Below are 23621 nucleotides of genomic sequence, written 5' to 3'. Positions count from 1 at the left end.
ACACAAGCCTCTGACACGCAAAACCATCAGTTACTTACAATCATGTCCTTCCCAGGATTACGTCGACTTTCCTGCACCATCACTGTCTCCAGGATCTTCCAATACAGGATTTCAGCAAGCCGCCACCGTTTGATGGCAAAATCTGTTTCAAACAATCCCAACACAAGGAAGATTTACATATTCATTGCATTTTAGTAAGTGACAGGTTCAATGTGGCTTATCAGAAAGGTAGGGCATCTGTAATATTTATAAAATTAAATACTTTTCAAAATCGCCAGCTATGCAATAAGTGGTCAAACACCTGGGGCACTGGGAGGATGAGAAGAGATGAGGAAGAATGTTTTCTGTCTGGAGAGTGAAGGTTGGATGCATTGCCGGTCTGCCTCCACCACCGGTCAAAATTAATCCATAATGAGGTGCAGGAGCACGCTCAAGGTCTTTTATTGCAGGCTTAGTATATCTGTTGAAAGGAGCAATGTCTGCACAGCCTAACAGTTTCATCATCACCCACAGGAGCAAACACACAGGTATCATTTGAGAACAATGATACTCAATGAAAAGCAATGGGTAGGAGTGCCATACATCTTCAGTTCAGTGCGAGTTCAGTTCAGCTTCAATATAAAACCTGTACCCTCTGAGTTTCTCACCTATATGAGAGCCAGCCTGGTTTTCTGTGGGCTGGGAGTAGTGCTGACAGAAGATATCACCAATCTCCTTGACCCGGGCTGATACCGCCTCAATTGGATTTCGTGAACAGGAGCTGAAATACGCAATGTTTTTAACTGCATGTAAATGCATGGCAATGACAAGTAAAATACCAACAAGAGTAAATCTGTCTTGAACCAATCTTTGGGACCGATGAAATTCTGCTCTGCCCTCCAAAGCATTTTCAATTGGTGTAGGAAAATAACTGCAGATGCTGGTACAAATCAAAGGTATCACAAAATGCTGGAGTAACTCAGCAGGTCAGGCAGCATCTCTGGAAAGAAGGAATGTGTGACGTTTCGAGTCGAGACCCTTCTTCAGACTGATGTCAGGGGGGGCGGGACACAGTCTGAAGAAGGGTCTCGACCCGAAACGTCACCCATTCCTTCTCTCCAGAGATGCTGCCTGACCTGCTGAGTTACTCCAGCATTTTGTGATACCTTCAATTGGTGTCTTGCCTTTGTTCAACTTTCATTAAATGTCTATTTTAAACTCATTTGCTTGCCACCTGGCTTGTTGAATATTTTCCTTTATTGATATTTTATTTCAGTCTCTCAAGCTCTGTGTGGTAATTTGCAGTTCCGTGTTGTGAAGAGAGATATACTCATTGACTTAGTCTGCCGACTCGGGTGGATATTAAAATTTCATTGCTATATTCAAACAATAGTGAAAATTCCCCGCCACTGTCTTAAACAAAAGACTTTGTCCAGCACACCAGTGGTATTCCCCCACAGAAGCCCAGTCATAGCGTGGGCAGCTTTATGTGTGGGGCATTGCAATACTCTGAGGCTGTAGGAACCATCTAAAAGGCCAGTGTTTTTTTTTTACCTGTAATAAACCTACCCTGAAGAGTGCCGAATAGTTATAACACTTGCTTTTGTAGTCCAAACACACACAGGTATACAACCACACACACAGTCAACTCCATTTAAGTATTAAACGTGGCTGAGCCATCCTCTGGAGCCTCTCCTTAAAGCCGCTCTAACCACGTGGAATGAACCACTAAGACGACATGTAAAGACTAGCTGTGAGGGCGGGTGACAGGTAGGCTGGGGCAAGTGCAGCAGCCATGCAGTGATGAGATGAAGGGCTCAGGAGTGCACCAGGCCAGCAGTGAACAATAGCATTGCTGGAGTCCAGCAGAGGCTCCAGCACACTCAATGCACCAGTGACCAAAACCACCAGTGCATGCTGCCTTGGAGATCCACTCCACACCACACCGAGACATGCAATCACAAGATCACTTTAAACATTCAATGGCTTCAGTACTAATTCCACTTGTATGCTTGTTCTGATGATTCAGTCTGGATACTAAGCAAAGTACAAGTGTATTCCAATCGAATGAATAAAGTAAGTCTCCTGAGAAAACAGACAACAGACAATATCACCAATTCTACGACTGAAATTTAATGCCTCAGGGAACCATGGATGACGATAAATACTAGTTCTAGAGCAGTAAAGCCCAACAACCAAATAATTTAAAGAATATTTATCCCTGTCTCCCAGATCCTACTCCGACCCACAAGAGGTTTGCAAGAACAAACAATTTTCTCCCTTTGCCTCTATTAATGCAGCTTAAAATGCCTCTTCAGCACAATTGCACAACTCTCCGTGGTCCTTCCATCTTTGGCTGTCAGGAAGCATTGAACTCTACAAAGACCCCCTCTCCCAATAGCTGAGATAGGAAGTTGAGAGAGTGAGGGAATTTGAATGCAATGACTGATCGCACAACAACTAAAACCGCTGGGCTGACCAGTGTGGGAAATATTACGTTGCTTACTTGAAGATTTGCAGCAGATGTTCACTTGGAGTATTCTTGAGTCCCATTACCATGGTCTGCAAACGACTTACACTCTGCGTTGCTGAGGACACTGGTGTCACAACAGGCTCCTTCTCTTTCAAGTAGCGTCTTCCTGTCAATGGAGTTGATGGTGCCAAAGATCTTGTCTGTGAAAACATTCAAAATTTCTTCATTTCACGCAAAATATAGGGTCTCAATGTTTCTGTACTTGAACCTTAATCGATGCAAGTACACAGGGCCTCAGTTTAACATTTCATTCACCAACTTTACATTGTCTGGACTAAGCACAGAAAACTGCAGCCTTTGGATAAAGTTCAATTCACAGTCATTTCTGGGAGAAAGTGTAATTCTGGTTGATTGAAAGGTGGAGAAAAGGTTTGATTTAGTAATTATATACACAGCCAGCCTACATCAATGGTGGCAAAATCATCTGGAAAGAATTCTGAGGCACAGTATTTAATTGCAATTCAGAAATACACTGATTAGTCAAGATCAGAAAGGGAGCATTACATCTGACTAAACAGAAAATCAATCAGCGGATCAGCATGCATCTAATGGGAGAGAAATACAGCGAATGCAACTAAGTAGATTGTTCGAAGAAAGGACTTAAGAAGGTTGGAAAGAATAATGCATGCTTTTATTCTTTTTGACAGCAACAAGGCCCCAGCTGTAGATAGGTCAAAGCTGAGAGCCATGGGTAAATGCCAACCTGGATCCATGCTCTGCCCAATGCCAGGAAAGTCAAGTCAAGTTTATTTGTCACATACACATACAAGATGTGCAGTGAAATGAAATGTCACCCACAGTCCAGCAATAGAGCAATAAAAATAAACAATTTCACACACAATCACAACCAACACAAAACAAAAAAAAAAGAAACATCCATCACAGTGAATCTCCTCCAGTCACCTCCTCACTGTGATGGAAGGCCAGAATGTCTTTTCTCTTTGTTGGCTGTTGAAGTTGCCATGTTCCAGGCCGCACCAGACGGTGAAAGGTCCGCAGCGGGCCGACCCAAGCCCCGCGATCCGGGGCGGGCGAAGACGCTACCGCTGCCGGAGCTCCCGATGTCGGCCCCCACGGGAAAGTCTGCTTGTCATGGGGTTCCATTCGATTCACTTTGTGGTACACTCTCAAGGAAAGGTGCAGGAGCACAATGAAGGAGTTTTTAAATATACAATCAGAGAATGGCGGGTGCTTGGAATGCTCTGCCAGGGGTGGTGGTGGACACAAATAGATAGCCACATGAATATGAAGGGAATGGAGAGATATGGAGCGTGTGCAGGCAGGAGAGATTAGTTTAATTTGGCACAGGCATTGTGGATTGTAGGGCCTGTTCTACGTTTTACATTTGTAATTCTGCAGAGTGACAAGTCAGGGCGTTATTACTTTTCTAGGGCAACATAAGGGTGCAGCCGATGGAGCTGCTGTTCCACAGGGTTCAATCCTGATCTTGGGATGTAGGGAGTTTGCACATTTTCCCTGTGGTCAGGCAGCATCTCTGGAGAAAAGGAATAGGTGATGCTTTGGGTCAAGACCCTGAGTGCCTGAAGAAAGGTCTCGACCCGAAATGTCACCTATTCCTTTTCTCCAGACATGCTGCCAGACCCGCTGAGTTAATCCAGCATTTTGTGTCTATCCTAGTTCGCAGGGAGTGGATCTGAAAGTGGGATAACATAAAACTAGTGTGATGATCAGTGTGGGCTCAGTGGGCCAAAGGGCCTGTTTCCATGCTGAATGTTTAAACTAAACACAAGGTCAAAGTCAAGAAGAACAAAAAGGAACGGGATGAGCTGATTAATGATAACATGTTAAGAAACAATTGAGATGTGAGCACTAAGACTCAATTTGTCAGTGTGGCGTACACAATTGTCGACTTCTAAAAAATAGGTAGGTAACTGAGTTACTTTTTCAAAGTGTTGTTGCAGGTTGCACTCAACTTGCATTCTTGCTGACAGGTTGCCAACTGGAATATCCGCTGTAGCTTTACGAGGTGTCCCGATTTCCTCATCAGCATCGTCTCCCAAAAATATCCGTTCATCAAAATCACCCACTGTCAAAACATATTCTTCATATTCCTTGTTTACTGCTTTGCTGTACAACATAAGCACAATGGCAAAAATAAATCATTTTGTATACAGAGAAAATGGGTTCATTTTGAGTAACATCTTTGTGTATAGGTTTTTCCAGAATCATGGCTGCCTCGGTAAGATCATCTCTCATTCTTGTAATGTGCAATGAACCTCAATCTATTTTCATTGAACCACCCCCCACCCCACCAGGAATCATTCATGAAACAACACTGCATCGACTTTAAGGGGACTATATATTCTTCACCGAATGAAAAACAGAAAATGTTGAAAACATTCAATGAGGTCTGACAGCAGGTGTTAAAACAGAACTGTTCTATCTTCGACCTGACATTTTTATTTTGTTTCTCTCTCTGTTGAAGCTACCTCCCCTGCCGAGCGTTTCTAGCATTCTAGGGTTTTATATTCGTCACGAGGCCAAAATCACACAAACCCCCGAATACTACTTAAAGTGAGGTCAAATCAAAGCTCTGTACAACTTTAGACAAGCTTGTATTATACTTCAAATACTTTGCCTGTGACAAACATACGATTTACGTCTGAATTTCTTGTTGAATCCTCAGCTTTAATTCTTCATTCATCAGCCCACCAAGAATATTTTTTAAACAATTTTTTCAAGTTTCTCACTATTCTGAAATACATGTTCTATTCTTCCCACCAAAATAAGAAGCATTCCATTTTCCACAATACATTCCTCCATCATCTTGCTCACTGATACGCAATATTCTTTTGCTTATTCTGCATCCAATAACACAGCATTTCACTCTTGTTTTTTTAAATTGCATCATCACCGCCCCGACGTGGCAACGACAACAGCCTGACCGCAGGAGAAGACGGCAGGGGAAGAGAAAAGACATTGTGGCCTTCCATCAGTGAGGAGGTGACTGGAGGAGACTCACTGTGATGGATGTTTCTTTTTGTTTGGTGTTAGTTTGTGATTGTATGTGTTATTGCATTTTTATTGATTATTCTTATTGGTCTTATTGTTCAACTGCGGGTAATGTTTCATTTCACTACACATTTATGTGTATGTGACAAATAAACGACTATTGACTAAGCCTACAACCCTGGTGCCAACACATAAAGGAGGAAAGGCACATGGGAACACCACCAATTGCAAGCTTCTCTTCAAATCAAGCACCGTTGCGATTTGGAAACATGTCATTCCTTTCTGGTCACTGGGTCAGAACCCCCTACCCAGCATGACTGGAGCTGACAGAATAGCGAAGCAAAAGCAACTCACCACCACTACCATTTCAAGGGAATTTGGGAAGGGCAATAAATACTAGTCTTGTCAGCCCACTTATTGTATGAACAATAACAATGGATAGAAAAAGTTTAAAGGCCCATGGCCCAAACACTGGCAGGTGTGACAAATGTAGATGGGGCATCTTGGTCTGCATGGACAAGTTGGGCTGAAGTGCCCGATTCCCGCTATATGACTCTACCACTCTGACAATAACCACTCCTGGCTCTGTTTAAACATGTCCAAAGAAAGGACAGCTTATTTTCTCCTTATGGATCCATTGTAAACTGGTTATTAAAGTGTGAAAGGACAACACACTCAGTGAACAGTTTTGTGGTTGACTGATACAATAAGGGGATTCTCATTTACCAGTTATTTTGAAATGGTTTTCATTAATTGCGTTATTTATAATGATAGACCATACAGGCAAGACACACTGGGACCTTGCTTCGTGCTACTTCATTAAAGCACTCTTGGTCCTCCATTCAGAACACTCACAGGTACCCACCATCTGTAATTTTAAAATGACATTTACTTTGGCTACATGCTATGGTGCCAAGAACACAGCTTGCACCTACCCTCCCCACTGCTGCACTCAATAATGTTTTCTGGATGTGTGGTCAGATCCGGGGTTTAGGGACCAAGTTCCTCTGCAGTTAACTATATTTACTATCTTCAACTCACTACCAACCGTGCTTCCGATCCCCAAATACATTTTAAGTACACCATTTCATTTCGTATTACTGTCAATCGTTGTCATTTTTATGTCAACAAAGGCCGTAAACGTTAAACTTACTTGTTGTCTGTGAAATTGCTAACATCCAGAAGATCAACAAATAGCTCACAGTTTCCTTTGAGAATCTGCAAAGTAAAAAAAATAAAATGGATTCGAAATTGTTGTGTTCTCAAAACGGGTCAAATGAACCAATCTCAGGTCAGGGCATAATACAGAAACTGGCTCCATTATCCCCAGGTGCAAGGTAACGTATGGGAAGGAAGCAACAAATTCATGGGACATTTAAAAGGTAATCACTGCCTAAAATCACGGTCCATTACATCACCGGCAAAAGATTAATCCCCGCAACACACTCCCCACAGTCACATACAATTATGAACACAAACCAAACAGACAATGCAAGAGCTGAAAAAGGATGTACAGTGATTGGGTATATTTAAATTGGAAATTCAGGGGCACATTCTTTCTGAATGCATGAGGTATAGGCAAAATAAACTTGTTTAAAGAGTTAGTCATTATCACATTTTTATAACTAGAGCACCAATGCATGCTCAAAACATGGTCATTGAACAAATAGTTTATATAACTAATCATGCACATAATACTGTGGAATCTGGAAAATTGAACCTAAATTAACAGCGGTGGCACAGCAGTAGAGTTGCTGCCTTACAGCGCTAGCAGCACCAGGGTTCGATTCCGACGAGAGGTGCCATCTCCCTGAGACCTGTGCGGGTTTCTCCAAGATCTTCTGTTTCCTCCCACTCCAAAGACTTACAGGTTTGTAGGTTGTTTGGTTTGGTATAAGTGTAAATTGTCCCTCGAGTGTGTAGGATAGTGTTAATGTACGGGGATTGCTGGTGGGTCTGTTTCCGTGCTGCATCTCTCAATTGAACTAAGAAATCGGATAGAGTGAACAAAATACTATGACAGCTACCAACTCCTAGACATTTTACAAATGTAACTGTTTCAAACAGAGGGTGGTTAATGGGTGAAGATACTGAAGATCAAGTCAAGAAGGGAGAATAGTTTTTCTGTTAATCAGATGTGTATGCACCCACACAGTTTACTTTGTACACTAGAAAGAGCTGCTGCTCTTGCCAGGTCATCATTATTATTACAAAGGCACACTTCTGCATTTACCGGACAATATGGAGTGAACGTGCAATTCAAATGCACACAATCTATCTTGCTTACCTTCCTTTCAAATAATTTCTTAATGTAAGGTTTCCAGTAGTGCTCCTTGATACCTTTTGCTTCTACTATGAGCCCATCATGCAAATCACATAGTTTCTCAATGATACACGGTGGATGTACAGGAGGCTTATAGTCCTGGCTGCCAAACCCCAGTGGCAAACCTGCACAAGTGAACACATTCTAGAGAAAGTCACACAAGCACAAAAAGCTACATTTTATAGTTTTCACTGAAAATGAAACTTGAAAAAAAAGGTAATTTGGTGACCAAAAATATGAATATGGACTGAACTGTACGAATTGGAGCTGGTCATTTAATTCTGAGCCTGTCTGCTATCCGACTGAATCTGCACCCAAACTTCATTTACTTGCCGTTTCTACATAAGCCCTGGGTGTCATTGTGAAAGGCTCCAGACCCGTGCGTGAAACATTGCTCCTTAACTGTGCGACCACTTTCTGCAGAAACTACCATGGCTAATGAGACAGCAGCTCATCAGCACCTTTTCAAACCGCAACAGAGGATGGGAAATAAAATCCCACCTGCACCAGCCACACAACCAATGAAGTCATTATAAATCTTTCCCAAGTTGCCATGTGTGCACTAAACTCCTGATAGTTGGCAGAATCCAGCATTTGAGAATAATCAAAAGATTTTTGATTTTTTTTTGGAAAATAGCATTCATTTAAAAGAACCAATTTTATTGAGGGGCACAAAGATGCATCAGTGCCCGACCCCAATGATTTTTATTTTAAACAGAGGCCCTGGAGAACTTTTATTTAATTAATTGCTGAACTCCAGACCTTGATCCACTCCCCAAATTTAATCTTAAAATGAAACTAGTAAACACCCAGGAGTAATTTCTAAACCAGGAGAAGGGTGGCATCCTTACCAGAAATAAAATCTAATTGAAACCAGTCGAGACTATTTGGAGTCACAACCAGCTGTGTTTCATGATATCTGGATTAGATTCCGATGACAAGCTATACAGATTCAGTCAAAAAAGTGAATCAATATTTCCCACTTTTTGCAATAACAAGATGAAACACTGGAAACTACACAAGAAAGCACAGCAGCGAGTTAGAATTTTAAGATCTCGTGATCCAAATAGGAATTGTATTTGCAATACACAACTCAATTTCCCACGTTTATATTAACCCTAAGGAATGTACAGCATTACTAACAGATTAAAAAGTTGAATAAAGTGAGGGACTTAGATGGCCTATTGGAAATGATGAAATAATTTTACATTCAGGACTCACAATTAATCAAAAAGAACATATATTAAAACACCGCACTTACCTTCAAATCCTTGGTTAAGTAAATCTTTTCTGTTAGGGCACAATAATGCATTCCCAAACATGAGGTCCAAGCAGCAGAGCAAAAGGTGGTAAGCATTTACAAGGTCATCACCAATCATACGGAAGTTTCCTGTAAAACAATGTCAGTAACACAAAATATGAAGTTAGACATAAAATGCTGGATTAACTCAGTGGGTCAGACAGCATCTCTAGAGAACAAGAATACCTGACCCTGTTTTAGGTCAGAACACTTCTCTTTACAGATGTTGCCCAGGAGGATACTTGCAGCATTTTCTGCTTTTATTACTAATTTAACCACCCAGACATTCTTTTAGTGGAAATATAGTTATCATAGATGAAATGTTATAAAGGAAATATTCCTTGCAACATTAAAACATTGCTCGTTTATCCAGGGGAAGCAAGTACAAAACCAGAGGGCATAGCTTTAAGGTGAGAGATGGAAGGGACCCGAGGGGCAACCTTCCTACACAGAGGGTGATAGGTACATGTAAAAAGATGCCAGAGGAAGTGGATATGGCAGGTACGGATCATTGACATTTACAAGACACTTGGTCAGGTATGTAGACAGGAAAGATTGGGAGGGGTATGGGTCAAGCAGAGGCAAGTGGTCGGCGTGGACTGGTAGGGCCGAACGGGCCTGTTTCCGTGCTGTAATTGTTATATGGTTATAAGTGGAACTAGCTCGGCATGGTTGGTCGGCTACTTGGTCGGCATGAACGAGCTGGGCTGAAGGGCCCCATCTCCCTGCTCTACAGCTCTATTAGCATATACAACTGACTGGATAGGCAAATTGTATAAATGCAGAGAAGTGGAGGTTTAGGAACTCTGACACTTAAGAAGCATTTAGACAGGTACATGGATAGGACAGGTTTAGAGGGATACGAGCCAAACGCAGGCAGGTGGGACTAGTGTAGATGGGACATGTTGGTCGGTGTGGGCAAGTTTCCATCCCGTATAATTCTGACGCCTGGGTGGACAAAGTTGACATACGGAACGTGTGAATATTGGAAAAGAGGGCAGGAGGGTTTATCCAACATATTTATCTATATTTACTCTTCAATCTACATCAGCAACAGATAAAAACTGAAAATGGTGGAAATGGGCACCATGTCAGGTAGCACCCTAGGAGAGAAAAATAGTTAATGTCACAAGTTTAGTCCTCACTTGTTGTTAACAGCTTATGAACACAAGTCTATAAATTCCTGCTTCCTACATCACCTGTTTCCCTGGTAGAATTACTCTTTAAAAGTAACTTTGCATTTAATTGACAGTGAAAACCAGTGACAAGCATTTTGTTGGTTTCACGATCAGCTCAATGTCTCCTTGAGTTAGAGACTTTCTACGATTCCTATTTTAATGTTGTTTGCTTATCTGTGCAGCACTCTGTCAAATTCGAGTTAAAGGATGCACCCAGAGAGACACCATCACTTGCAACTACCCTAAACCCCAGGGTCTTGTCTTATGGTTTCAAACTAATTTTATTCCAATTTGCTATATCTTTAACTCATGTGACCAGCGTTCACGGAAGGCCTCCAGCGTCCCCGTGGGCACCACGTGTTCCCTCTCCAGGGACACGCAGGCATGGACGCAAGCCCGGAAAAAGGGCAGGCAGCCGACCTCTGTGTGACTGTCGACTACCCGCTGCCTGGACCCGCGAATGGCCATCTTGGGCAGGCTCAGGAGCAGACCGACAGGGAGACCCCCTCCCGACCCTCCCCCCCTCTGTACCAGGGGGGGCTATACCGCTCAAAAATCAGAACCGTTGGGGTAAAATGGAGCCAAAACTTGAGGAGCAGCCCCTTCAGATACTCAAACAAGGCTGCAACCTCACGCACTCTATATACAAATGGTACACGGTCTCTTCCTCGCTGCAGAAGTGACAGGCGGCAGACGAGTCCGTGAACCGCCTCAAGTACCTGTTGCAGGCCATGGCTCTGTGCAACACTCTCCACCCCAGGTCCCCGATGTAAAGGGGAAGGACTCCCTTATAGAGACCTCCACTGGGGACCGCTCCCGCCGTCCAGTGGTAACACAAACTGCCAGGGCGTGCACCCTCTTGGGAGCTGTCGGGGCGGATGCCACTTCAAGTTTGAGTAGCAGGCAGGGCTGTGACTCGAACCCTGGTGCTGAGGCTCAACAGGGAAGAGCTCAGCCAGGCAGACGTGGCAACAGGCGAGACTCCAGGGTGGTGTGCTGCCTCCCTGGTGCCAGGGTCCAGGACATCTCGGAGCAGCTGCATGACATCCGCAAGAGGGAGGGGAAGCAGCCGGAAGTTGTTGTGCATGTCAGCACAAATGATATACGTAGGAAGAGATAGTAGGTAGCAACCTGAGTATAGGGAATTACATAAAAGGCTAAAAGCAGCACTTCCAGGATAGTTATCTCTGGTTTGCTTCCAGTACCTCGTGCTAGTGAGGGCAAGAACAGAAGGATAGGGGAGATGGATGTGTGGCTGAGGAGTTGGTGCAGGGGGCAGGGATTCAGATTTTTGAACCATTGGGATCTCTTCTGGGGCAAGGGGGACTTGTACAAAAGGGATGGGTTGCACCTTAACTGGAGGGGTACCAAAATCCTGGCAGACAGGTTTCCCAATGCTACACGGGTGGGTTTACACTAGATTGGCAGGGGGGTCGAATCTCCAACAGGACAGAGGCAGGTGAGAGGTTAGACGTTGGTATGGAGGGTGGTGTGAGAAAGTTTAGAGGACAGAATAGACTCCCTTATAGAGGGGAAGGCAGGGTGTGAGGAAGAAAGGTTGGTTTAAACTGCACGTGTAATGTAAGGGATCTGATGGGTAAAGCTGGTGAGTATAGGGCATGGATAGGTACGTGCAACTGGGACATTACTGAAACCTGGTTAAGAGAGGGGTGGGACTGGCAGCTCAATGTTCTTGGGTACAGGTGCTTCAGGAGAGACAGGAATGAGGGTAAAAGAGGAGGGGGGTTGCGTTATCGGTGAAGGAGGATGTCATGGTAGTGGTCAGAGCTGATATTACGGACGATTGGTCTAGTGAGGCTATATGGGAGGAGCTGAGGAACAAGAAAGGGATGATTACCTTGTTGGGGGTGTACTACAGAGCCTCGAATAATCAACAGGAATTGGAAGAACAAATATTTAAGGATATTGCAGACAGCTGCAGGTCAAATAAGGTTGTTGCAGTAGGGGATTTTAACTTTCCCCTACTTTTATCTGGGAAAATCATAATGTGAAAGTTTTAGATGGGGTGCAATTTCTCAAAAGTGTTCCGGACTTTTCTCCAGCAATATGTAGAGAACCCCACATGTGTGAGGGCAACACTTGATCTAGTCTTGGGAAGGGCAAGTGAATGAAGTATTTGTGGAGGAGCCTTTTGGGACCAGTGACCTCTTATTGATTAGGTTTAAGATAGTTATTGATAAGTCCCACGTGTTAAAATGCTAAATTGGGCAAGGCCAACTTTGAGGGTTTGAGAGAAGGTCTCACTCAAGTTGACTGGAGCAGGTTGTTTGAGGGAAAGGAACATCAGCCAAGCGGGATGTTTTTAAAACTGTGCTGACAAAAGCTCAGGATTTGCACGTCCCTGTTAAGACTGAAGGCCAAGGCAGGCAAACGTAAGGAAGCTTGGTTCTCGAGAGAAAATGAGGCATTGGTCAAGCACAGGAAGGACGCATATGAAAGGACGCATATGAAAGGAATAGGCAGCTGGGATCAAGTTCATCCCTGGAGGAGTTTCGGGAACTAAGGAGTAAACTAAAAAAGGAAATCAGAAGGGCAAAAAGGGGCCAGGAGATTGCATTGACATCCCAAAAGATTATAAAAACACACAAGGGAGAAAGGGGTAACTAGAAAGTGAGTGGGACCCCTCAGGAATCAAAGCAGTCAACTCTGTGTGGAGCCACAGATTGGCAAGGTCCTCGATAAGTATTTCACCTCTGTATTAACCGAGCAGAAAGGCAGCAGGATGGAGGAACTTGGGGCAGTCAATGGAAGTGTCTTTGAGAGCAGTCAGTGTTATGGTCAGGGGTGCTGAAGGTACGATCATGTATATAGGTAGCCAAATCTCCAGGGCCTGATCAGGTATATCCGAGGACATTGAGGGGAAACTAGAAAGGAAATTGCGGGAGCCCTCGATGAGATTTATGAGTCGTCTTTAAATACAGGAGAGCTGCTGGAAGACTGGAGGGTGGCAAATGTGCCTTTATTCGAGAAGGGCTGCAGGGAAAATGCTGGGAACCATACACCAGTGAGCTTAACATCTGTAGTTGGAAAGTTACTAGAAAGTATTTTGAGGGATAGGATATACATGCATTTAGATGGACAAGGGTTGATTAGGAAGTCAGTATTGTTTTGTACATGGGAGGTCGTGTCTCACAAATCTGTGTTTTTTGAAGACGTGCCCAAATAGGTTAATGGATGCCAGAACTGTAGATGTTGTATATATAGACTTCAGCAAAGCATTTGAAAATGTTCCACATGGTAGGCTGCTCTGCAAGGTTAGATTGCATGGGATCCAAGGAGAGCTCAACGAATGGATAGAAAATTGGCTTCATGGAAGGAAGCAGAGAATGATGGTGCTTCTCTTACTGGAGGCCAGTGACTAGTGGTGTGCCTCAGGGTTCGGTGCTGGGCCCATTACTGTTTGTCATCCATATCAATGATTTGGATGAGAACATATATGGCAAGTTTAGCAAGTTTGCTGATGAGACAAATGTGGGTGGTTTGCAGATAGTGAAAATATTTGTGAAAAATTGCAGCAGGATCTTGATCAATTGACCAGGTGGGCTGAGGAATAGTTGATGGAATTTAATAGAGAGAAATATGAGATGTTGCATTTTGGAAGTTTAACATGGGCAAGACCTACACATTAAATGGAAGAACTCTGGGGGGTGTTGTAGAGCAGAGCGATCCAGGAGTGTAGGTTGCATAGAAAAATAACTGCAGATGCTGGTACAAATCGAAGGTATCACAAAATGCTGGAGTAACTCAGCGGGTCAGGCAGCATCTCTGGAGAGAAGGAATGGGTGACGTTTCGGGTCGAGGCCCTTCTTCAGACTGAAGAAGGGTGTCGACCCGAAACGTCACCCATTCCTTCTCTATAGAGATGCTGCCTGACCCGCTGAGTTACTCCAGCATTTTGTGATACCTTCCAGGAGTGCAGGTGCATGGTTCCTTGAAGAATGAGTGGCAGGTGAATAGGCTGGTCAAAAAGCCATTTGGCACATTGGCCTTCATCAGTCAGAGTACTGAGTATAGACGTTGAAAGGTCATGTTGCAGTTGTCTAAGACGTTGGTAAAGCCGCATTTAGAGTATTGTGTTCAGTTCTTGGCAACATGTTTTTGGAAAGATGTTGTCAAGCTAGAATGCGTACAGAGAAGATTTACGAAGATGCTGTCAAGACTAGACGGTCTGAGGTATAGGGAGAGGTTGAGTAGGCAGACACTCTATTCCTTGGAGCGCAGGAGGATAAGGGAGTGATCTTATTGAGGTGTATACATGAGAGGAATAGATTGGGTACATGCATAGAGTCCCTTGCCCAGAGTAGGTGAATCGAGGACTAGAGGACACAGGTTTACGGTGAAGGGGAAAAGATTTAATAGGAATCTGAGGTGTAACTTTTTCACACAAAGTGGGGCAGGTGTATAGAACAAGCTGCCAGAGGTGGTAGTTGAGGCTAGGACTATCCCAACATTTAAGAAACAGTTGGACAGGTACATGGATAGGACAGGTTTGGAGGAATATGGGCCAAACCCGTGCAAGTGGGACTAGAGTAGCTGGGAAATGTTGGCTGGTGTGGGCACGTTGAACCGAAGACCCTGTTTCCACGCAGTATCACTCCATAACAACTGTAATGATAAACCAACCCAAAACATGATTAGATTGCAATTAAACACGTTGTTGTTTTATTAGAGATAGAAGGCACAGAGTATGTACAGTACTGATTCATGAGGCTGTTGCCATGACTGAGACGGTACAATTAACAGAACAGATGGGATACTGGAGCTTTGCTAACTTCAATAATGAGTTCTGATATAATAGAGATAGTGGCTTTATTTCGATGGAGTGGCAGAAATGCATGATCTCAACAGGAATCCCACAGAACTAATGAGAACGGAATAGAAAAAAAATTCTTACCTTTAATGTACACAAATAAGGTCCAGCAAAAACTAAAAGCATCTCTTGCACTGCATGGAAGGTGCCTGTAAAATAATCAAAATCACATTCTAAATAGAATGGCCTAAATATTTTGAGGAATTGGGTCAAGATTTGGTAGAGGAAGTGAAAGAAACACCTCTTCCTACACCATTTGCATTTTTCCTTCTTCCATATTATTTCCCAAATGCGATTACAGCCCAGAGTATCACAAAAATGACAGCTCCCTTTGGGCACTTCACACAAATAAATACCATTCAAAGGATTAGATTCTGAGCATTATCGGGCAATATTGCCTTGGAGGTTCAGAGCTGGCTAATGCGTAGGACGGAACTACAGATGCTGGTTTACACTGAAGACAGATACAAAATGCTGGAGTAACTTAGCGGGACAGGCAACATCTCTGCAGAGAAGGAATGGGTGATTTCACCCATTCCTTCTCTCCAGTGATGCTGCCTGTCCCTCAGAGCTGGCTTCTAGCTTCAAGACAGGTTAAGATGGTACAAAAGCCCTCAGACAAATCCAACATGCTTTCCACACTGAAAGAATAAAGTGATACAAGACCGAGCAGGGAAGTGAGTGAGACAGGTCTGCCTGTAAGGCCATAGGAGCTAAACTTTGTCTATCTTTTATAAATAAATGTTTTCCTCGTGATTCTCGGACTACTTCCTCATTACCAAGCATTCCAGTGGACAGCCCATTACTCGGTACAGTGTTTTAAACCTGTAATTTGGCAAGCTTAAAGATGACCATAGCTTTCTAAAATGAAAATGAAAATGAAGATAGCAAGGTGAATAACGTACCTGTGTTTTCTGCTTCTCTGAAGCCGGGGCGGATCCTGGTGACGATTTTGAAACATGTCCAAAAAGATAGGCTCAAATTTCCTGAATATAACTGTTGAAACTTCAAAATTCCTTTCCAACTGCTCTACCCGCTTTCGGAAGTCTTGGGATAAGTTGGCCATATCGGACCATTTCTTCATCTTGCTGAAGAATTGAATTAGGCTATATGAATGGCAGAAGATGAAAAGGTTGAAAACCAGCAAAATACCAGGTTCCATGTTCAAAATAATTGCTGGTGCAGAGAAAGAGCGAAGTTTTACTTTTAGAGTCATAGAGTTGCGCAGCACACTAATGGGCCATACACACCAACATTCCAATAACTCAAGATGGTTGCGGAGAAGGTGACAAGGAAAGCGGGTGAGCACACCCCGTGGTCTCTGAGAGTGCCCTACAGTTTCATGGTCAGTTCGGGAAGTGGTGACCTTAGTTCATGGAAGCAAAGGGAGGGTGTAGGAAGGAACTGCAGATGTTGGTTTACACAGAGATTGACACAAAATGCTGGAGTAACTCAGTGGGACAGGCAGCATCTCTGAATAGAAGGAATGGGTGACGTTTTGGGTCGAGGCCCTTCTTCAGACAGAATCAGAGGAAGGGAGATACAGAAATATGGAAGGGTAAGGTGTGACAATGAGATATCAGGGGATGAAGCGCAAGGAAAATGTAGAATTGTTCATTGTTAGCTCAGAAAAGTTGACAACGAAGCATCCAGAGATAAAATTTAATCAGGGGGACAGTCAGATTGGTCGGAGAACTAGGAAGGGAGAGGGATGGAGAGAGAGGGACAGTAAGGGTTACCAGAAGTTAGAAAAGTAAATATTCAAACCATTGTGATGTAAACTGCTCAAGCAAAATATGAGGTGCTGTTCCTCCAATTTGCAGAGGCCCAGGGCAGAAAGGTCAGTATGGGAATGGGAAGGGGAGTTGGAGTGTTTAGTAATCGGCATATCACGTAGGTTTAGGCGGACTGAGCGGAGGTATTCAGCGAAACGATTGCCAAATCTGCGCTTGGTCTCCACACCCGGAACAGCGGATACAGTAGGAGTGCACCTCTGCCTCACCTGAAAAGACTGCCGGGGTCCTTGGATGGAGGAGGTATAGGGACAGGTTGCATCTCCTGTGATTGCAGGGGAAAGTACGTGGGGAGGGGATGGTTTGGGTGTGATGAGACAGTTAACCAGGGAGTTGCGAAGGGAACAGTCTCTGCGGAAAGCGGAGGTGATGGGAAGATGTGGCTAGTGGTGGGATCCTGTTGGAGGTGGCAAAAATGTCAGAGAATTATGTGCAGTATGTGACGGCTGATGGGGTGAAATGTGATGACGAGGGGGTCACTGTCCCTGTTGCGACTGGGGGAAGGGGAGCAAGAGTGGAGCTGCAGGATATCGAGGATACCCTTGTGAGGGCTTCATCTATGATGGAAGATGGGAATCCCACCGTTCTCTAAAGATTACTCTTGAAGTGAGGAAATTTACTGAGTACAAAGAGGGGTACCCCATTCCCTAAAGAATGAGGACGGCTCAGATGTCCTGGTATGGAACACCTCATCTTGGGTGCAGATGTGGCGTAGACAGAGGAATTGGGAGTACTAGATAGTCTTTGCAGAAGGCAGGGTGGGAAGAAGTGAAGTCAGTAAGTTAAATAGATGTCAGTCTATCTCCTGTGATGGAGATGGTGAGATCAAGAAACAGTAGGGAGATGTCAGAGATGGTCCAAGTGAATTTGAGTGCAGGAATGAAATTAGTTAATGAAGTCCGTGAGTTCTGCATGGATGCAGGAGGTGGCCCCGATGCAGTCGTCAATGTAGCGGAAATAGAGTTCGGGGAGAAGGCCAGCATATGCTTGGACCAGGGATTGTTCAAAGTCCCTACAAAGATGCAGGCATAGCTGGGGCCCGTGCGAGTGCCCATGGCTACGCCTTGGATTTGGAGGAAGTGGGAGAAGTCGAAGGAAAAGTCGTTAAGAGCGAGGACCAACTCGGCTAGGCAGAGGAGAGCGTTGGTAGTGGAAAATTGGCTGGTTCTGCGGTCGAGGAAGAAATGGAGGGCTTGAAGACCTTCCTGGTGGGAGATAGAGGCTGAGGGAAGAGACAGGTGGACAGGTAGCGTGGTTGCATTGGTCACACGCCATGATGTTGATGCCAGGTGAGCGAGCAGCTCGAATGCAGCCTGCAGCACATGCACAGAGCAGCAGTGGAAGGAACCGACAGCACCGGCGAGTCATAGAGCCATACAGCATGGAAACAGGCCCATCGGCTCAACTTGCCCACACTGACCAACATGTTCTCTGGAAGTGTGTTCCTGATAGCAACAAGATCATTTCTCCTCAGATTCCCTTTAAAATCCCTCCTCTCATCTTAAATCAATGCCCTCTATTTCTTTCTTAAGATGCCCCTGCTATTCTATCTCCCCATCTGTGCCTTGTCAATGTGTCGTTCTACTATAGCATGTGCTTCCATGAACTAACTGTTTATAACACAATTGATGAATTAGGAAACACGATTTGCATTTTGAGGGAGGTTATAATGCAATTTTTATCAATAATGCTTTGCAAGTACAATTGTTCCCTTAACTTTTGTTCGTTCATTTCCTCAATTCTTCCAACTATTGGTCCTTCATTGTAATACTATATTTTCACCGTTCTACATTTTGCTGGGAAGGGTTAAGGTGGAACTTTAGTTCAGATCCTACTCAAATTATAGTCCAGAATACCATTGGCTACCCTGCAGTTTGGCTTAACTTTAAAATAATAATTTAACAGAATGTAATTAACAATCCTGTCCTTAACCGAGATAACAGTTGAGGCTAATTTGAAACCAATGATGTATCAGCTACGGTCACGTCAGAAGCAAATTCCAACAGCAAAATGTAGATAGAAATCCCATTATACTTAAAACCACAAAGTAGAGCGTTCTTTCAAATTACTCAGCCAGGACCAAGTGTCAGTCTTATAAACATCAGTATTGTACCTTGCCAGACAAAAGGAAGTGGAATGTACCAAATGCCAGCTTCCAGCTTGGGAACATGGGATGATTGTTACCTTAACTTTGACGAGCGAAGAATTCTTGTCAACGAAACACCATTTCCTTCCATCGTCCCCTTGCCGACAGTTGGGGTGATGCCTTTTCGACATGCCACATATAGAGCACAAGCCAGCCAATGTAGAGTTTCTCCCTGAGAAAAATAGGTTGATAAAAATACTGTAGATAGACACAAATACTGGAGTAACTCAGCAGGTCAGACAGCATCTCTGGAGAGAAGGAATGGGTGACATTTCAGGTCGAGACCCTTCTTCAGACTGAGTGTTGGGGGAGAGGGAAACGAGAGAATATAGGAGATGTAGAGAGATATAGAACAAATGAAAGGAAGATATGCAAAAAAGTAACGATGATAAAGGAAATAGGTGAGAATGAGAAGCTGGTGCGATGGGTGGGGGAGGGATGGAGAGAGAGGGAATGCAGGGGTTACTTGTAGAGAAATCATTATTCCATACCACTGGGTTGTAAGTTGCCAAAGCGAAATACGAGATGCTGTTCCCCAATTTGCGTTTAGCCTCACTCTGACAATGGAGGCGGCCTAGGGCAGAAAGGTCAGTGTGGGAATGGGATGGGGAATTAAAGAGTTTGGCAACCGGGAGATCTGGTAGGTCCAGGCAGACTGAGCAAAGGTGTTCAGCGAAACGATCACCCAGTCTACGTTTGGTCTTGCCGTTGTATAAGAGTAATAAAAACACTGACACTTCAGGGTGGTGAGTCTGTGCAATTCTTTGCCACAGAAGGCTGTGGAAGCAAAGTCAGTGGATATATTTAAGGCACAGATAGATTCTTAATTAGTACAGGTGTCAGAGGTTAAGGGGAGAAGGCAGGAGAATGGGGTTAGGAGGGAGAGATAGATCAGCCATGAATTAATGGCAGAGTAGACGTGATGGACTGAATGGCCTAATTCTGCTCTTATCACTTATGATCTTCACAGAAAATGCCAACAGTTCTGCAGTGAACTACTAACACTCATTCCGATAAAAGTCTTGAATAATGAACGGATTCTTCATAGCCTGTAAACATGTCCACCAGAAGAAACATGAACTTGCTGGAATTCTGCATGTTTAAACTTGTGGTGAAGATATTGACTCTCAGATTGTGTCCCCACTCATTGCAGAGCAGAATCTACAGCTATAGTCACCCAGGGTGAAATTAGCCCGTTGCTCCACCATGTCCATACTAATCATAAAAGCACCAATTGAGAATAATTTTATTTCCCAGATTTCTATGCCATTGCCTTTCAAGTGCTCATCAAGTTGCTTCTTAAATGTTGGGAGAGAACCTACCTCCATTTTTTTCTCAAACAGTTTGCACCACATTTGAACTACACTCTGGGTGAAAAGAATTCTTCTGCAAACCTCCTACTCTGAATCTTAATTCTACCCCAGACAACATTCCGGTGAATTTCCTTTGTGTCCTGTTTAGTGGAGTCGCATCCTTCCTGGTGCGGCAGCCATAACTGTGCACATTACTCCAGTTGTGGACACATCAATGTTTACATAGAAACCTAGAAAATAGGTGCAGGAGTAGGCCATTCGGCCCTTCGAGCCAGCACCGCCATTCAATAGGATCATGGCTGTTCATCCAAAACCAATACCCTGTTCCTGTTTTTTCCCCCCATAACCCTTGATTCCATTAGCCCCAAGAGCTAAATCGAACTCTCTCTTAAACATCCATTGAATTGGCCTTCACTTCCTTCCGTGGCAGAGAATTCCACAGATTCACAACACTCTGGGTGAAAATGTATTTCCCATCTCAGTCCTAAATTGCCTACCCCTTATTCTTAAACTGTGACCCCTGGTCCTGGACTCCCCAACATTGGTGATAATTGGCTATTCTGCTGTGTTTTATATTTTAACCCTGTTTTAATTAATTTAGTTGTATAATCTTGCACTTAAATTTAATATTTACTCATTACAGTTCCACCACTGATTTTTTGGCACTCTTGGTTCCAGAGCTTTGCTGGTTTATCCAGCAGACCAAGGCTCATTTTAACTGGAGTTACTCCAGCATTTTGTGTCTCCTCTCAATCTACCCTGTTGTGCCGTCACACTTATAAAACAATCTGCACTTTCCATGTAGCTGTTACACTATATTCAGCATTATGTTTCCTTTCTGTTTTTGTACTACCTTTGTGGTACAATGGTACTGATGCATGGTATGATTTTTCTGGATAGTACATGAAACTAAGGTTTTCACTGTTTCTCAGTAGACGCAAAAATAATATATCAATACCATGCCTTCTACTACGTCACCATCACTGTTACACTAACACCTCTAGGCACTTGTACATTTATATTTGGTTTTCTTTGTTGAATAAACTTGATGAAGGGGTACTGTTGTCAACTGTTCCAATTTTTGAAATAGTCTTGATTGGACCAAATATTGATCATTGATCCAAGCTGGAATAATCCAGATACTCACCCAGCATATAACGGCTACTTCTGACCAGTGATCAGGCCATTGTAATTATTGACCACGGATCCTCTTCCCAGTCCCTCTCCTCGCATCCCAATCCCACACCATCCACCAGGATGTAGTCTATCTTCATCCAAAAAACCTCACCTGACTTTCAGAATGTAGTCTGAAGAAGGGTCTCGACCCGAAACGTCACCCATTCCTTCTCTCCCGAGATGCTGCCTGACCTGCTGAGTTACTCCAGCATTTTGTGAATAAATTTCAGAATGTAGATCCTGCTTTCAGAACCACTTGCCCCCACCATCAGGGTTCAGGTGCTCTTACATCGTCCATAACCCCCTGACTTTTCTACTGTTCTGACACTACTATTCTCACGGCCATAACCCATTCTCTCAGCCACAACATTGTCCCTATCTTTCCGTGCCCTCGGGAAGGGCACCCCTCCTTTAGTTCCTGGGACAGGTACCCACTCACAATCTCCTTCATCTCTCACCCAGCCACCCACCCATCCATCCATCCGTACAGGGGGGCACGATCCACCATCCCCCTCAATCTGGGGGGCAGGCAGTGACTCTGGGTGAGAGGGAGACGGGGACCACACTCACTCCAGGGTCCACCCACCACCACATCCTCACCTTCAGGGTCCTACCCCTCCCCCTCTCCCCCCCCCCCCCCCACCTGACATCCCCAGGACCTCACCCTCACCCCGGGTCCCCGCACCCTCAGCATGCCCCACCCCCACCCCCACCCCCCTCACCTCCAGGGTGTAGGTGCTGCCGATGCGCTGGAAGCTGCCCCAAGCCTCGGCGCCCGTCTCCGGGTCCAGATTCAAGTCCTGACAGAGTTTGTCGAAGCTGTCGCTGGCCCGCCGCTCCTCGCCGCTGGGCATGGCTGTGCCGCGGGCCGGGCCGGGCAGGGCAGGGACGGGCCGGGCAGGGCAGGGCAAGGCCGGGCAGGGCAAGGCAGGGCAAGGACGGCCCCGGCGCCGCGATCGCCGCGACTTTGGCGGATTTGCGCCGGTTTTTGCTCCGGTTTAAATCCCTGTGCGGCCGCGATCCCAGCCTGCCCCGCGCGCCAGTGGCGCCAAAACCGCGGCGCACCCGCTGCCCGGGGAGAGCCTTCCGCCGCCGCCGGCCCGGCCTAGCCTAACCCAGCACAGCACAGCCCCAGGGCAGGGCAGCGCCGCCGCCGCCGCCGCCACAACAACCCTCCACTCACCCCTCTACCCCACGCTCCCTCCCTGCCAGCTCAACATTTAACTCAACTGTTCACGATCTTTGACGTGATCTTCTGTGTCAACGCGAGGGCGGAGGCGGAGTGGGTAAAATAGCGGTGGAAGGGCGGCCCCCCCGGACTACTTTCTGTGGAGAATGCCGGGAAATGTAGTCTGAATGAAGGCAGAGTGGGGAAAGGACCGGGAGAGAAAGAGATGGGGAGAGAAGTGGGGGGGGGGGGGAGAGAAGTGGGGGGGGGGGGGGGGAGAGAGAAGTGGGGGGGGGGGGGGAGAGAAGTGGGGGGGGGGGAGAGAAGGGGGGGGGGGGAGAGAAGGGGGGGGGGGAGAGAAGGGGGGGGGGGAGAGAAGGGGGGGAGGGGAGAGAAGGGGGGGAGGGGAGAGAAGGGGGGGAGGGGAGAGAAGGGGGGGTGGGGAGAGAAGGAGGGGGAGGGGAGAGAAGGGGGGGAGGGGAGAGAAGGGGGGGAGGGGAGAGAAGGGGGGGAGGGGAGAGAAGGGGGGGAGGGGAGAGAAGTGGGGGGGGTGGGGAGAGAAGGGGGGGAGGGGAGAGAAGGGGGGGGGAGGGGAGAGAAGTGGGGGGGGGGTGGGGAGAGAAGTGGGGGGGGGTGGGGAGAGAAGTGGGGGGGGGGAGAGAAGTAGGGGAGGGGAGAGAAGTGGGGGGGGAGGGTGGGGAGAGAAGTGGGGGGGGAGGGTGGGGAGAGAAGTGGGGGGGAGGGTGGGGAGAGAAGTGGGGGGAGGGTGGGGAGAGAAGTGGGGGGGGGGGTGGGGAGAGAAGTGGGGGGGAGGGTGGGGAGAGAAGTGGGGGGGAGAGAAGTGGGGGAGGGTGGGGAGAGAAGTGGGGGGGAGGGTGGGGAGAGAAGTGGGGGGGGGGTGGGGAGAG

At 45.6% G+C, this 23621-nt stretch overlaps 1 protein-coding gene across 1 annotated transcript in view; it reads right to left on the bottom strand.

The window, feature by feature from the left end:
* Positions 1-22689, bottom strand: part of rbl1 (retinoblastoma-like 1 (p107)) — a 40909-nt gene extending 18220 nt beyond the window's left edge. The window contains exons 1-11 of the mRNA XM_078418578.1: positions 22268-22689; positions 19095-19228; positions 16023-16223; positions 15202-15266; positions 9070-9198; positions 7773-7933; positions 6639-6703; positions 4414-4600; positions 2486-2652; positions 648-760; positions 39-142 (exon numbers count right to left, since the gene is read on the bottom strand). Coding sequence (XP_078274704.1) covers positions 39-142; positions 648-760; positions 2486-2652; positions 4414-4600; positions 6639-6703; positions 7773-7933; positions 9070-9198; positions 15202-15266; positions 16023-16223; positions 19095-19228; positions 22268-22399 — 1458 coding nt within the window. The 5' untranslated portion in view covers positions 22400-22689. The remainder of the gene's footprint in view (positions 1-38; positions 143-647; positions 761-2485; positions 2653-4413; positions 4601-6638; positions 6704-7772; positions 7934-9069; positions 9199-15201; positions 15267-16022; positions 16224-19094; positions 19229-22267) is intronic.
* Between the last annotated feature and the right edge of the window lie 932 nt (positions 22690-23621).

Source organism: Rhinoraja longicauda, chromosome 22, assembly GCF_053455715.1.
Source record: "Rhinoraja longicauda isolate Sanriku21f chromosome 22, sRhiLon1.1, whole genome shotgun sequence".
In the NCBI taxonomy this organism is placed as follows: domain Eukaryota; kingdom Metazoa; phylum Chordata; class Chondrichthyes; order Rajiformes; family Arhynchobatidae; genus Rhinoraja; species Rhinoraja longicauda.
This window is presented reverse-complemented; position numbering and strand designations above follow the sequence as displayed.